At 40.9% G+C, this 16,410-nt stretch overlaps 1 protein-coding gene across 4 annotated transcripts in view; it reads right to left on the bottom strand.

The window, feature by feature from the left end:
• Nucleotides 1-9,402: 9,402 nt before the first annotated feature.
• Nucleotides 9,403-16,410, bottom strand: part of CREB5 (cAMP responsive element binding protein 5) — a 376,944-nt gene continuing 369,936 nt past the window's right edge. For all 4 annotated transcript variants that reach the window (XM_027574286.2, XM_035723334.1, XM_027574287.2 and 1 more), the window contains one exon: nt 9,403-15,988. In XM_027574286.2, coding sequence (XP_027430087.1) covers nt 15,825-15,988 — 164 coding nt within the window. In that variant the 3' untranslated portion in view covers nt 9,403-15,824. The remainder of the gene's footprint in view (nt 15,989-16,410) is intronic.

The following is a 16,410-nucleotide window of genomic DNA, read 5'->3' as shown; positions in this document are numbered from 1 at the left end:
TTAGACAAAAGCCTGAAAGTGACTGGGCCTCCCTCCCTACCTCCCTCCCTTCCATCCTTCCTTCCTTCCTTCCTTCTTCCTCCCTCCCTCTGTTCCTTCCTTCCTTCCTTTTGCATTAGTCAAACTAAGTTAACTGCTATTAGAAAAAAAACCTTGGTGGATTAACAAAATGGAAGTTTACTTCTTGCTTCTGCAAACTCCAACATGGCTATTTCTGCTGTGTCAGCTCCCCTGTGTACCCCTCCTACAGGCAGAGACTCAGGAATCCAAGTGAATTTCAGAGTGCCCCTGCATCCTCCAGGGTTCAGAATCCTCAGCAAGAGCGTCCACAGGGGGGCGCGGAGAGACAGTCTGGAGGATCTCACAGAGGTTTTAGGGGCCAGAGTACCTTCCCTTGGTCATCACATGTCACACGGTTCCACCTAGACAAAGTGAGCCTGGGAAACATGATCCTCTGTAATTGCCCAGGACAGAGGGATATAAAGGTTTGGTGAGTGCATAGCATTGTCTCACCCACAGTTCATTCATTTAACAAACATTAATTAAGAGGCTACTTACTCTAGGTCAAGTGCTATAATTGACCCTAGAACATGACAGACCACTCCCTTCTTATGAATCTTAATTCTAGTGGGGCAGATTGTGTGTATGCAAAATATGTATGTATGCAATATATGTGTAGAAAATTATTAATTCTGAGTTGAAAATAAATCACAAGGTAACAATAGATTTTTTAGAGCTTACACACAAAGCACCATTCTCAAGACTTTACGTGTGGTGTTATATATTTTGCCATTTAACCCTTACAGTAACTCAGTGAAGTAGATGCTATTATTAGCCCCATTTTGTATTTTAGGACACGGAGGCACGGAGAGGATAAAGACCTTGCCCAGGTTCAGACAGGTGGAAAGCAGCCGAGCCAAGCTGCAACCGAAGCCCACACTCTTGCTACTCTGAAAGCATGTACCTGGCTGGTGGAAATGTTCCTCCAGCTGTGACTTCCTTCGTACCCATTCATAATTAATTTGCTGAAAATTAAGGAACCCATCAAAGGGAATATGTGTGAAAGCACTTTGTAAACCGGGAAACATAATACCATAGCATGTTGCTTTCTCAAACCACACTTGGCCTTAGAATCTTTGAAGGCTTCCTGTTGTCTATTGCTTAAAGTTTAAATTCTTTAGACCTTCACCATCTTGCTTCGGTTTCCTTCTTTACTCCTCTTCTCGCCCTGCCACACTAGACAAATCACCTTCCCAGAATATGATCCAAATATTCTCAGCCTTTGGTCTATCCAATTTCAGTACACCATCATTCGGCATCCTGGGCCAGCTCTAGGGTAAATCACCTTTGTGCCTTCCATACTAGTGGTGTAGTTTGGAGTGCTGGGGTCCAGAGCCAACAGCCAAGAAAGAATTCTGGAGCCATCTTTGGTGCAAAAAGGTGATTTTATTAAAGCCCAGAGACAGGACCTGTGGGCAGAAAGGGCTGCATTATAAGTGGGAGGGGTGACTGATGAGAAACTTGGGAGTTGGGGGAGGTAAGGAAAAAGAGAGGTTTTCAAAAGGACTTTCATATGCTAAAGAGGACTTAAAAGATACTGGAGGCCTTGCTATTGTCAAGCTAAGGTAGTTTTTCCTTCTAGCAAAGCCTTAACCTTAAGACAGTTGGGAGTTTCCTGAGGAACGTTACAGTCGGCTTGTCTCAAGATTTGTCAATGGACTGCAGGTTATAAGGACATTTAATTTTATCTACACTTCCCTCTGCCTTTGTTTCCTACATCTCTATGGAGGGGAGGGTGATGTTAGGGCTCCGTGAAACTGAGTCTACGGGTCTCTGGAAGTTAGGCTATTGATAAGAATGCTTTTGCCTTGTAAATCACTAAGACAATTGTAAACTGAGGGAGACTCCTGTCCTGCAGGACTGTGATCTCCGTTAGCTAACCATTTGTTTTTCCCTTCCCTTAATTTTAGGGCAGCTGGGAGTGCCTGTGGAAGGTCACGCATCCCACCTGGGAGTCTGGCGTGGGGCGGCTCGAGGTGTCAGCCTGTGCTTTGTCCTGAGCTGGCCTCCTGCTCCCTCGTTACTAGCACAGGGTAAGTGCTAAATAAATGCATGGCAAATTAAATCACAGGTAGAAAAGTGAGGGGGAGGCGAGCCACAGATAATACAAAATTTAAGGAGATCAGGGCAGACACCGTTCCCCCCATGAGATACAGATAGAATGGTTTTGCACCAGGCATTCTCCTCTTGAAACTCTTTGTTCTCAGAGGCTGGGAAATGGAAAGGAACAACAGCAAACAGTGTGGCCATCCCAATTCAGCTAGAACGCTTGGCTGGGATTATCCCTGCCCACCCCCCCCCCAAAAAAATCTGTTCAAAATGGAGTTATTCCGTAATGTTGTTATTAATGTAATTGAACCATACCACAAGACATCTGGAGAAAGGAGCTATGCATGGAGATGCTTCACTTAATTACTTTGTACTGGGGGCCAAGTCTGAGCATACCTTTAAATGAGAGCTAAGGAAATAAGCACACAATTACTCAATGTCCTGAAATGAATACAGTGGAAACAAACTTAGAACCCACCATGGCAGATGGCTGGTGGCTGCCCAGCTACCATTCATTCTCTGCGTCGTCTTTGTAAAAAAGGACCTCGATGCGTCAGGATGGTGGCATGTCCACCCCTGGGGATGGATGGTAGGTCTCAGCCAGTGCTTCCAAACAGTTTTCATGACTTGACACATGGAAAATGGTTAAATTTGTACAGTTCTCTGTGCTAACCTGGAGGGGGTTTGGAAGCATCAGTATGGGGCTTGGAGAAAACACATCTATTACATTCTCTTTGTATTAGATAATTATGATAAGAAAAATAAAAATATTTAGAAAGATATGAATTATTAAATTTGGATAAAACTTCCAAATAAAATATTTTCTATTCTTTTTTAAACAAGAAACTTGAGCTTGCTTCCACAAACCTAAATTTTAATAATCAGATTTCAGGGTTGAAATGATTAAATATAATTTCTCTTCCAGTGGGTTTTTTTTTTTTTTTGGACAATCTCTTCAAATTCATGAAAGTCATCACAATTTTGCTCATACAAATTGATGACTAAAAATAAAAAAACTAGAACCATATTTACAATTCAAAATTTTTAATAGTTGAAATGATTTTTTTAAGTTTAACATTCTTTTGACAAATACAGCGTTAAAGTTTTATGTAATAATGTGAATGTATTATAAATCCAAACTTTTCATACTGAGGGTCTAAAAGTCGTGATGAAGGGTGCCTGGGTGTCTCAGTCGGTTAAGCGGCTGCCTTCGGCTCAGGTCATGATCCCAGAGTTCTGGGATCGAGTCCCACGTCAGGCTCCCTGCTCAGTGGAGAGCCTGCTACTCCCTCTCCCTCTGCCTGCCTCTCTGCCTACTTGTGCTCTCTCTCTCTCTCTCTCTCTGTCAAATAAATAAATAAAATCTTTAAAAAAAAATAAAAATCGTGATGAAGCTGTAGGTACATCAACTGCACATGGACAGAAGTTTCTGATATAGGGGAAGGCTGAAATTGGGGGTAGTCAACCAGAGCTGATCCTACCAGGGGCCCCTGTTTGACTTCCCTGATTCCCAACCCCTAAGGGCCACACTGAGACTGTGCAATCTCCTTGAACACCTGTTCTAGAAACCTCTTCAGCAGCCTCCAGACCACTTGTCCCAGCGTATCACTGCAGACTCTGCCCCAGTGCATGCTTCCATGGCTCAGCATGCTGTCAGCAAGAGCTAGATGTTGCTCCCTATGCTCACCACCTGGAGGGACTACAGGGCACGTCATTGGACACCACTCTTCTCAGGCCACCCTGGAAGACCATGCTTGGTCCCAGAGATAACCAGCCAGAAGGGCTCTGCTACACCAGGAAATGAGGAGATCCATTTGATGCGGCTGAACTGTAACCCAAAGGCCTTATGCAACCCAGCACACCAGTTGGGAAGCTTGGGTCTAAGCAAGCACGAGGATCCGGTTTCCCACTACTGCAGCCTCTTTTGAAAGTAAGTGTGGCCAGATGCCCTCATATTGGCCAGTGTAAACACAACTGGGGGGTTGACCAGGGGAGGAGTAGCTTTGGGATAGTTTCCGTTTTCCAAATAAAAAAGGACAACAGGGAGTGTGCGTAGTATTGATCCTTCTGCCTTCTTTTTTCCCTGACTGGGGATGTGTTCTAGAGCATCAGCAGCCATCTTGTGACCAGGAGGTAAGCGCAAGAAAGAGAAGTCAAGGCTACTGTAGAGCTGCTGGAGCTGACATCTTTCATTTCTGGATCAGTGCCAAGAGTCCTATCTCTAAATTTCCTATTATGTAAGAAAAATAAACCCCTATTTGTTTCAGCCACTAGAAGTCAGGTTGTCCATTATTTTCAGCCCAAAGTATTATTTACACAAATATTTTATCCTGTACCTTAGGACATATAGGGAATGAAAAAAATTAGAGTTCTTTATCCATTCATTTAAAACAGTTCCATTCCTTAAGCAGAAAAATAGTATGGATATCCTTCATACATGTAGCTTGTAGGTGTGGAGAGCCACCTCCAATGCATAGTCAAGTGTCAGAATGCCCTGGTGTGTGGAATGAGAATGAGCTGCATCTGCTGGCATTGGCTGGGGATGTGACATCTCCTTTCCTCCATCAGTATGACAGACACTCAAAAGGCTGAAGAAGTCCTTCTAGTGGTTTCTCATGGTAGCTTTAGGAATAGAGCATGAATTAGACCTTTACTGCTTCCAAGAAAAACTCCAGAACAGCTCAAGCAAAATAAGACATTTATCAGATGGACCTTGGGCTATCTCATGGTAAGACAACGCTGGGAGGAGGGTTGTGGTTGCAGTGAACCATTAAGAACTATTTCAACAGGAAAAGACCATTTCCAGAGCTCTCTTTCTGCCTCTTGCTTCTGCTTCTGCTGTTTGGGCTTTATCTCTCTCCCTCTCTCTCGCTATAGACAGAGTTCCCTTACCTGGCAGAAACCTGGATCCTGGTAGCTCCTGTTTTGCATCTTTTTGATTCCAAGCTACCAGACAGAGAGGGAGAGGAGAGACTGACTCTCTAGGTCCCCTACCTAAGTATCCAGTTGCTGGGGCTCACTGTTCCATTGGGAGTTAGGGGCAGAGTATTGGACTAAGAAGCTATGGCCAGAGCGCTGGGCCATGGAATCTCCTGGAGGAGTCAGATGATAGAGTGGGGGGAGAGCAATTTCCAGAGAAAGGTGTGGTAGCGGTACTAGGCTGAGTTCTGTAGATAGGCACCACAGAAATAATTCCCACTTCACTCCACGTGTGTTTAGACTGACAAAGGAGACAAGTAAGGTACAGAAATCTGTGTTTGTTTAGGGTCATATAAGAAATCAATGGGCAATTTGGTATTAAAATGAAGAACTATTAATTCTGACTCCAGATTGTTACATTCTTTTAAGCTCTTGTCCTAGTCTTCTTTCTCTTGCTTTCTTGGAGGCTTATTGATAAATAAAAACTGCCATGTTTCCTTGTCACAAAGGCTTCATTAGTTATTATAGTACCTGGAGGGAGTTTTAAGACAAGAGTGTTTCTTTTTTTTTTTTTTTTTTAAGATTTTATTTATTTTGACAGAGAGAGACACAGCGAGAGAGGGAACACAAGCAGGGGGAGTGGGAGAGGGAGAAGCAGGCTTCCCGTGGAGCAGGGAGGCCGATGCGGGGCTCGATCCCAGAACCCTGGGATCATGACCTAAGCCGAAGGCAGATGCTTAACGACTGAGCCACCCAGGCGCCCCAAGACAACAGTGTTTCTTAACCTCACCTTGAAGACATTATGCTGACATCCTTACAAACACAAACACACTGGAATCAGCTATGGAGATTATATATTAAAAAAAAAAAAAAATATATATATATATATATATATATATATATAGCAAAGGTCTTTCTTGAAAAGTGTAAGTGTAATCAGTCAGTTCAAAGAAAGAGAATGGAAAATCCTGGTAAACATGACAAACTAAAATCAGTCTCACTCTTTTTGATGGTTAGTTTTTATATTTTGGATATTGTGGCCTACCAACTGAGCCATAGTATCCAGAAAAATTCTTAGCTTGGTAAAAAAATTACTTTAAACTAATCTCTAATGAATATTCTATTTGTTTCAATTCCAAGCTTTCAATAAAAAGATAACTCATTAACCATTCATTCATTCAACAAACATTTGTTAACATCTACTCTATGCCCAGCTTCGCATTAATCTCCTCACTGTACTTTTTTTTCTTGGTATGTTTTAAGGGTAAACGACTCAATTTCTGTAAGCTGTTTTGGACAGAACGATTTCCCTTTAGCAATCATTTTCTCCTCACTCCCTTTTTGGAAATCCAGTTCTGCCCCTCAAAGTAGGAGCTTTCAATGTATGTAGCCCCACTTCCCTAGACACAGTTGATTGTACTAAGATTAAATGCCTGACCCCATCCTGTCAATGCGATTCTCTCTCCTGGGAAATCGGAGTAGAAAGACAGAGACTGAGTTGATGTTGGGTGTTTGAACTAGAAGACCAACGATATGCTGGAGACTGAGGCTGTCATTTTGGAGCAGAAATGAGGGGCCCACATAGAAACAAGTAAGTGAGTATACACACCAGTTTGCAGAGACAGAGAGAGAGAAAGGGAGGGAGAGAAAGAGAGATAGGAGCAGACACAGAACAGAAAAGAGGAATGATAAGCGGGGAGAGAGACAGACAAGCCAGAGAGATGAGCTATTTAATGACTTTCCAGAGTTGTTGGGATAGTTGCTACAGTACCTGGTTGGGCTCCATGAGTGACCTCTTACATCCTTAGAAGAAATCCACCTTCACTCCAGCCTCAGGCAGGGTTTCTCTTTCTTTAAGCAAATTCACTCTACGATTGACCAATGTCAGCAAGCCAACTTAAGTAGAAGAGTGCTCATTTAAGATAATACAAATGTAGTAATAGTAGATCACAGACTTATCCTGTGTAAATACAATCATGCTTAGATACTCAGAACAATTTTCTTCCTGTAACATTAAGGAATTAGAAATGTGTTGTGAATGTAGGATCTTCCTTTCTCATTTTAAAAACACGTAGACAGCTCTCTTTCTGGGAAAGTGCAAGCGATTTATAGGGGACCTTTTATAGCCTACTGTGTCTATGTTGATTTATGGAAGATTGCTCACAGTGCTCTGATTCAGCCTCCAGTTGGTACAAGGAAATATGATAGAAGCAAAGACACAGTACCTGACAACATATAAGAAGAAACTTAGAGGTTACAAAAAAATTTATGGGTTTTCAGGTTTAAATACAACCATTTTCATTATTATTATTTTTTTCCCTAGGTCTACTAGCTACTACTTTTTGGATGTGATAATTTATCCACCCTTTCAGCCATTTTGAAAACCATCTATAGTTCCTAAAGAAGTAGCTTCTAAAGTGTGCAAGTCTAAACCCAGACTCTATATTTTAAAAACCGATATATTATTTTTTTCTCTTTTAAGGCCTAATTTTCATGCCTGTTTTGATAAAATCAGCATTACTGCCATGGGAACAGATCTCACGAAGTGTCTTGTTTTCAGTTACTTTGAAAAGGGGACTCATCGTGCTCTGGAGTTTTATGATCTCATAGTGAGGATACTTAAGGTTTCAAACCACAAGGCAGGTTGTGTTGATAAAGCACTGTTTTTGTTGGATAAGAAAATATGTAATGCAAAATTAAAATGTGATCCAGCAACCAACCAATAACCGACCACAATAGAGAGTATATGATAAAAGGACATTATGAAGCTCCAGGGACAAAGGGATGAAACACAGAATGGAGATTAGAGCTGCCTATCTTCCAAGTATAATTGTGGGATCATAACAATTTTTTTTTTAACCAATAGTAATGGCTTTGAAATTGCAAATGACTGCGGGATGGGCATTAGAAAGACTCTCTTGGGAACCATGAGTGGAGTGAGTGGTCTACATGTAAAAGTAACAGATGGGATTTGCCATTAGAACAGCAGTCATCTTCTCCCCAAATTGTTTTTTCTGTCCCAATTTCAAATATCCTGTCAGGTTTATATGTCAGTTGACACCTCCTGGTACTTGATTTTAAAATATGACTGTTGTGGCCACAGGACCAGGTGGTTGGGTTGGAGAGTTCTGAGATCAAGAAAGAAGACAGAAAGGAAACAGAAGCTTATCCATTCCCCAAACGTTTATTGTGTGCCTATTGCATAGGACTATTCTAGATCTTGGGTCACAAGTGTGGATGAAATAGAAAATGCCCTTGCTGTTGTGGGGCTTACATTCCACTTAGAGGAGAGAGAGAATAAAAATGACCATTAACAAAAATTATGTTAGATGTTGGTAAATGCTATAGAAAATAAAGTCTGTGCCAGGCAGGTGAGAATGAAGAGTGATGGTGGTGTAATTTTATATAGGATGGTCAGGAAAGGCTTAACTAGTTGGGAGGCAGGTGAGGAAGTGATGCTGACATTTGGGAGAAGAATATTCTGGGTAGAGGGAATGTTTGAGGAATCTCAAGGATATTAGGGGAGCTGGAGAGGTGAGGGGGGAAGGAAAATGGTAAGGAGATGAGCTCTGGGAATTAATGAGGGTGCAGGTCATGGAGGACCTTCACAGAATTCGGCAGTAAGGACTTTGGCTTTTGCTTTGAACGAGGGGAGAAGTCCTTATAGGCTTTTGAGCAGTGGAGGGACATGGTTTGATTTCCCTTTCCAAAGGTTCCCTCTGGCCACCAGTAAGGAGAGTGTTGCAATAATCCAGGTAAGAGGTGCCGGTAATTTGGACAGAGCTGTAATAGTAGTCAGTGATCAATGGTGGTTGGATTCTGGCCACGCTGATGGATCAGACATTGAACGTAAGGGAAAGAGGAGAGTGATGACTAACACATTTAATGAAAGAAGTGGAGGGAAAGAAGGTAGAAGGGGAAGGAAGGGAGGGAGATATCTTGAAGAGTTCACACCTAAAGGGGCTAAAACTGACCTTAGGACTTTTCTGGAAGCCAAGCAGAGAATTCCAGGATTTGATTGCCTGAGTGGCCAGTATGTGCTTCTTGGCTCCTAGACATCTTGAACATGAACTTAGGCTGGCTGTTCTTCTTGACTGCTAGAATCTGTGGACCCCAAAGCGAAGTTTTGCTGTGTGGCCAACCCACTGTGCATGTGTTAGATTGGTGGCCTCAGCTGGGAAGCTGGATGGAGGAGGCAGCGGGAGCACAGCGGTGGTCTAGGAAGGAGAAAATCTCACCTCCTTCCATCCCTAGAGAATCATGACCCTGAAAGACCAAGCCTTGATTTACAAGGCAGGAATGAGACCATATGCAGAATAGAAACCATTATCCCCAAACCCGAATTTCATCATACAAAAGTTACATGTATTATTTGCATTTGAGTGCTTTATTATATTGGAATTGCAGTGATATTATTAACATTTGTACAAATGCACAAAATCTTGTCTCCTCTTGCTCGAAAGAGATGTAAAAATCTGACCTAGTTGAACAGTCTTAATGAACTCATTGTCCATTGGTAACAATAAATGTGTTCACGATGCAACAAAAAGCTTAACATAAAATCGAACATATTAAATGCTGCAGCAAGTATTTACATGTATGTACCCCCAATTTTTTTTCTCCTTCCAGTAAGGAAGGTGGTTGCTTTACAAATAGACAGACAAACATAAATGCTTTGCTGTTTACAATTACAAACAACCCCCCAGTCCAGAACTTAAAGTGACAGCACCTTTTTTTTAGGGGGGGGGGGGGGACTTCCTTAGTTAGCACTTTCTTTGCACAAGGCTAAACTTTTTTTTTTTTTTTAAGTTCTAGTTTTGGACAATATCTATATTCCAATTGTCCTAGAATGTTGTGTTTGAATGGAGCCATTTTTCTGGGCCTTTTCAGAAGATCCCAAACCCCATGTCCTCTCCAGGGAGAACATTTCAAGCTTATCATTTCTCTAAGACAAACCTCAAAGGCAAAACTCCTCTCTCTGAGGCAGGTGTGATTTAGCAGAACGTAGAAGGAAAGAGGGTGAGTAGGTCTTCTCTTCCACTGGCTGGCTGGTTGGGAAGGGTCCCTTCTCTGAAACCCCCTCCACTGGCCCACTGCTGATAACCTTTCATTATCTCCTGCCAATGCCACTGGCATTCTAAAGGAGCCAACTAGACTCTAATGAGCTTCTTGTGCATAAGATTTTAATGATATACTTAAAGCTAATTTATTCAGGTTCCACATTCTCAGTCCTGAGGCTAAAATGATTCTCTCTTTTTAAAAAATCCTAGAAAGTTCTATAATATGAAACTCAAGGTAGGAAATCCTAAATGGCTTATGAAAAGCTTTCTAAATCCTGGTTTCTAATGAGCTACATATTATAAGTTGGTCGAAATACAAGAGCTGATCGTTACTGATTCCCCTCTGATGATAAGCTTGGAAACGTATCAGAGCGCCACTTAAGAATATTAATCTTTTAACAAATGCTGGCAATTTGGCCTTACCCCCTTCTTCAACTTGTGGTAAATAGTTTCTTTTTTTTTTTTTTAAAAAATAGACAATTTATAAGGAAAAAATATATAAACACTCTTTAAGCAATTTGGCTATAAGCATTAACATCACTGAAAAACTCCACAAGAAATAGTAAAATATTTTGAGCGGACGTACACTTTTTCATTTTCACAACATGAGGAGCTAGGGTTTTTGTCTTTGTTTTCATTTCTTTGTTTTGGTATTGAATTTTACTGATAAGTTTATTGCTTCCATGTCTTCTTGTCTTTCTCAGATTATCATTGTAAAATAGAGGTGCTGTCCCTAATTACGTCACAAGGCAACATTGTATTTTTGAGACCTAGGAATGAAATAGACAGGGCCACTGTTACTTCAACAGCCTCAGAGAGACAATGGCTGGGACCACAGTCCATATGCACCATGGTGCACAAAAGAGTTAAGTCTCCTGGCTCATTCAGGACACTTTGGTTTGGAGGATGAGATAGAAAATTCTTAAGTGTAGCTTAGCTGCTGCCTCACATCTGTTGCATAATATAACTTTAAAAAAAAACATGCTATGAATAAAGGGTTAAAGAGTATAAACTGGCTCTTCTCCTTGGTTTTCTTGTAGCAGGCTTCATCTAGGCTGATGTGAGGAACCTGTCTTTGCTTGGATACTAAGGAACGCACACACATGTACCTGGTGCAAATATTCTGTAGAGTATTTTAAATGATGCAGCTCAGAGCCTGAGGGGAAGGGTGGGGAGTTGGAAAGGGGAGAGCAGAAGGCAAGTCTGAGGACAGGGAGGGGCTCTGAGAGAGAACAAGAGAAACAGAAAGGGATCGAAAAAGCTAAAGTGCAATTTTAAAATATAAATTATTTTAAAAGCAGGAGACTCTAAATAGCTACTGTTCGCATAGGCACAGTTTTATTCAAATTTAAATGGGTTGTTTCCTTTTCCTTCTCAGATATACTGCATAATGGACCTTGAATGGCTTAAAGCTACAGCACATTGTTTGGGAAGGGGAAAAAAGAGCACTAAGGAAGCTGAATAGTGCAAGGCATTCTAGGAAATTGGGGTGGGGTGGAGAGAAGCAGAGATGAAGTTGTTTCTACACTTTTAAAGAAAGCTGTTCCAGTTATAGTTACTGATTCCCTTTAGCTGAACTCTGCTTCCTAAAGGAAAGAGCTTACTTTAAAAATTAAAAAAAAAAAGGAAGAAGAAATAAATGTTTAAAAAAACCGTTCAGAACATAGATTAAAAAATAACTCACAGAGCAATAAAAATCCTTGAAATTTCTATGCACAGAGATCTAAGCAAAACATTTCCACCAAATGATGGAGAATAGCCATTTGAAACCCTGAAAAATGAAGATATACACAACTAGAGTAGTTTATTATGAACTAATACTTTAAAAACAAGTAGATCCTACAGAAGAATACTGTTCAAATGGAATGTTTTAAAATAACATTTATTAATAAATATCTTATAAAATTCTAAATTAATAGATTCCTGTTCAAATTTTGCTTTGGTCCTTGAATTCCACTGTATACACACATACATACATATATATTTTCTTAGATGGTTTTTATTAACCAGAAAGAAGCACATTCTATCCTAACTGGATGGCTAGTTTGATAGCAGTTACTGATGCTTAAAACTCCCCAGCCAGGGGCTGGTCTTTCACCGCAGCTGGTTTCAGGTTTTAATGGCAAACTCAACTGACACACCAAAATTTATGTAACAGGCAACAAAACCACCTGAACATTCACCACTGATGCCCCTCTGTTCAGAACATGGCACTGCATTTGAGTTCTTTGACCCGAGAGGCTCCAGAGAGCTTTTGCTCCAAGTAAGTCATCCTAATTATCACAGTTCATTCAGTGACACCGCACAAACTGCTGTCCCCCACAGGCGGCGTGAACACTGGGACTTGCACACACTGACGTGGACGTGGGGAGGGACGAGTGGGGGTGTAAAGGGAAAACATCAGCTTAACACAGGCTTTAAAATGAGTACGTTCATCCGTGGCTAGGATTTACTCCACCTGTCCTGGCATCATATGTTGGGAAAATGTCTTTTAAGAAGAAATACGATGTGGATGCCTCAATTTAGGATCAGCTGGTAGAAATGCCATTAGGGGTACCTATCTAAGTCAAGTCCCATCACATAAGACAGGGGAAGCACTGTAGAAACTTCCAGGTAGGCTGACAGTGACTTCAAAGGCAGATGCTGCCGATAAAAAAAACCCACACATGAATGAGAGGCATGTTGCAGGGCCCGTCCCTCCTCAGGATGGGTGCTCTGAAGGTCATTACAATGGATCCGTGAAGATATAGGTGGATGACCCAGGAACTGAGTGGGAGAGGAGAATGGGGCAGAAAAAAGATGTTTTCCCAGATTGGTAAAAAATGGAGGGCACGGAGGGGTTTTCAGGCAGACTGATTGTTCCACGGTCTGGTGAAGGCTGAACCTTCCAGTGAAGTACTTAATATTGATAAGCCGAGTGTTGGATTTGACCAACGAGCCTTTCTGTTCAGGGTTTCAAGACGCTCTGACAACGAGCTGGCGCCTTCCATTTTACTGTATTGCCACACTGCTAATGAACATACCTAAAGGCTCTAAGTATAACAAGAAGACAGTTTATTCTAATTATATGTTGAGGGCCATTTGCTAACGTGTGTGTGTGTGTGTGTGTGTGTGTGTGTGTGTGTGTGGTTGGTTTGCCTACTTAGCATAAAAAACAGACATAATTGAGCTCTATATAATGCACATCAGTCAAACTGTCAAGTTGCTGAATTAAGAAAACTCAGGCAAGTTCTTCACTACAGAGGCTTTCAGTTTAACAACTAAATATTCAATCAAGAGGTGGAACAGAAGTAAACCATAATTTTAGTGACAGCCCACTCCCTGGATATTCTGATATTACTAGTGGATTTTTTAAAAATCCATTTCATTAAGTGCTATGCATGCAGTAAAGAAAGAAAAGTTTTTGTTTACTTAAAGCAAAAAATAAGAAAAACATAAAAAAATTTAAAACCCAAGCAAACATTTCAACGAGCTCTTTCTTTTTTTTTTTTAGAGAGACGCATACGTGGTCCTAGAAAGGGGTTTTGAAAAAAATTAAATTTAATATCAGAATACAGATATATCTTAAATATTTCTTAGGAAGCCAGTTAGGTTCAACCATTCAGCTGTTACTGCTGGGATGCAAAACAAAACAACTATGAATTCAGTGTTTAAAATACTTAAAAAAAGATGTTTGTCTAAAATATAATAGAAAATCCTTTGCATTTTTCTTTTTTCTCTTTTCTTTTTTTAAATTTTTTTTGTTTTTTTGTTTGTGTGTGTGTGTTTGTTTTGTTTTTGTTTTTGTTTTGATTTCTAGACCACAAAGCCAGTCATGAGTTTCCCTGGAAACTCAAAACTTTCTTTTGAAAGCACTGCATACATTTAAAAAAAAAACTGTTGATAAATACTGATTTAAAAAGTAAGTTTTTAGATAAAACTGAAACTAGTTATAAAAATCATGCTTCACGACCCTCATATTTTCTTTTTTCTCCAAAATAGATTCTTATGCTATAGTGAGAGATAAACACATAGACACACACCCATACATGTCTTTCCCTTTCTTGAACTCTTATAAAAGCTACACCTTTTGTAAAATACTATTATTTTAAATCCCATGAATGTGTGTGCGTGTGTGTGCGTGCGTGTGCGCGCGCGCGCGCACACACACACACACACACGCGCACACACACACTCATGTTAGGAGGTCAAGCATTCAAATGGAGATGAAACACCAGCACCTGTCTAGACTGCTAGAGGGAAACATTAGCCCCTGTTACTTGCGAGATGTGATATTAAAACATTAGCACAGTAGAATGGCTTGTTTCAAGGAGGCACAACTGTGGTTCGGGACTATATGCTTTCCATAATGGGCGAATCGATGAAAGTTGTTGGAAATATAAATCAGAATTATTCAGAAGAGTGGAGTAGCCACATCCATGGGATTCTTTCAGCAGCCAAAGAAGGCTTTGGCTGTTCTGGGAGGGCTGAAAGCACCCCTATGGAAACATTAGGTTTTCTTTCTCTCTTTGTTCCTCCAGTGGTGTGTCTACTTTCATCCACCAGAACAGCAAAGCCAGTTCCATAGGCTTAAGAAAAAAAATAATGAATCTTAGTCTATTAGCAGCTGATGATTGAACAATGTAATCTGTGTAGTGAATAGAGCCCTTCTGAATTATTATATAGTATATGGATTTTCAACCTTATAGACAGGTCATATAAAACCAGTTGTAATTCGAGGGTGTGGTGTTATAGCCCGCATAATCTGGACCTTCACAATCGAGGCTTCCAAGGCTCCCTTCCCTGGTGTCTCCACAGCTGGCTTTCAACAGTGCCTCACCTACGGCTAAGCCACATTTTATTTGCTCTGATTATTAAAAACCTTAAATCAGGCACATTAAACATCTCCTGCTTACCATTTTGTAAAAAGCAAGAGGTGAATGAACTCCAGCTGTGGGTTACAGGCAAGAAAAGCAATGGCTAGATCCATATTTTTGAGATTTCTTTTCTTTTTCCTTTAAGCATTATTTTCTTCTTTACCTGCAATGCTAAAGGGGGAAAAATAAAATGGAAGAAAGTAAAAATGAAGAGTACACAGGGAGCCTAGGAAAAAGTGGCAATGGAAAGGAAGACTGGAGGAAATTAGAGGACAATTTGAGGAAGTGGACCAAGAGGAAGAGGAGAAGGGGCGAGATGCTCGGTGGTTTTATTTGGACGTCAGCAGATCTTATAATTTTTTTAGGAAGAGAAAAATATATGGAAAAGGCTCTGTGTTTATCTGGAACTCTGGCGACATCACAGCTCAAACTCAACGTGTGTTACGGTGTCATCAGACTCACCACCCAGTTACCTCGCATCTGTTTACGTGACATCTAGGTATGCCTCATTTTGGCTAAAAGCGGCGGTTTAACAAGAGTCAATGTTTCAGGCAAAGGGCTGGACTGGTAAGAATGAAACTGTGTCTATATACAGAAAGAGTTCAGTTTATAAACAAGTTAACTGGTACCAGAAAATTGGAGAAAAGCACCAAAGCATTTCCCAAGCTGATAGATTAATTAATTGCATAACTCCCTTTTTTTCTTATATAACTAAGTATAAAAGACGACATTTCCATAATAACTATAAAAATGAAAGCCAGTCTCTGAAGGGCTGAGGAGTCTTCCAGGTCTGAGTTAATTCTAAAAATGCCCTTAAAAGAAAGGACGCATGATATGCGACAGCTCTTCTTGGAGGCAAGGTCTGACCCACCGGCGGATTTTAAAGGATGGGATTCAGGTCTGTTCTGTGAGTGGTAAGCTGACTGAGGGTGGAGCTTCCCACCACCTCGCTCACTGCGGAGGAAGTGGTGATGGTATTATGTTGGATGACCTGCTGCTGAGAGCAAGCTGGGACGGGGCTGGCAGGAGGGCTGCTCTCCGGACCTAGGAGAAAGCACACACACACACACACACCAATATAGCTCTTCTCGGGTGGACCTGGGGGCTACTCAGGGGAACATTACTACGTGTTTACTAGAAATAGAAGAGTTTCATACATTTGCTCCTGGACGTTAATTTCAAAACTTTGTTTTAAACTGTAGTCAAAAGCTATGCCTTCCCACTTTATAGCTACAAGCAAAGCCATGCTTTCTATACCAGCCACATGATTTCATGTGTTCTTGAGTCTTGGTATGTGAACTTCCCCATGTTTGTATCTTCAAATAGCCATCCATATATCAAATGTGGAAAAATACTCACATGTGGTGGGAGAATCTGTGTTGCTCAATCTAAAAAATTATTTGAAAATAAATTGACCTTCAGCCATGAATCCCTGCTCCTCCCACCATCCCCCACTCAGCTAGCAT

Source organism: Zalophus californianus, chromosome 12 (assembly GCF_009762305.2).
Source record: "Zalophus californianus isolate mZalCal1 chromosome 12, mZalCal1.pri.v2, whole genome shotgun sequence".
NCBI classification, from domain to species: Eukaryota; Metazoa; Chordata; class Mammalia; order Carnivora; family Otariidae; genus Zalophus; species Zalophus californianus.
This window is presented reverse-complemented; position numbering and strand designations above follow the sequence as displayed.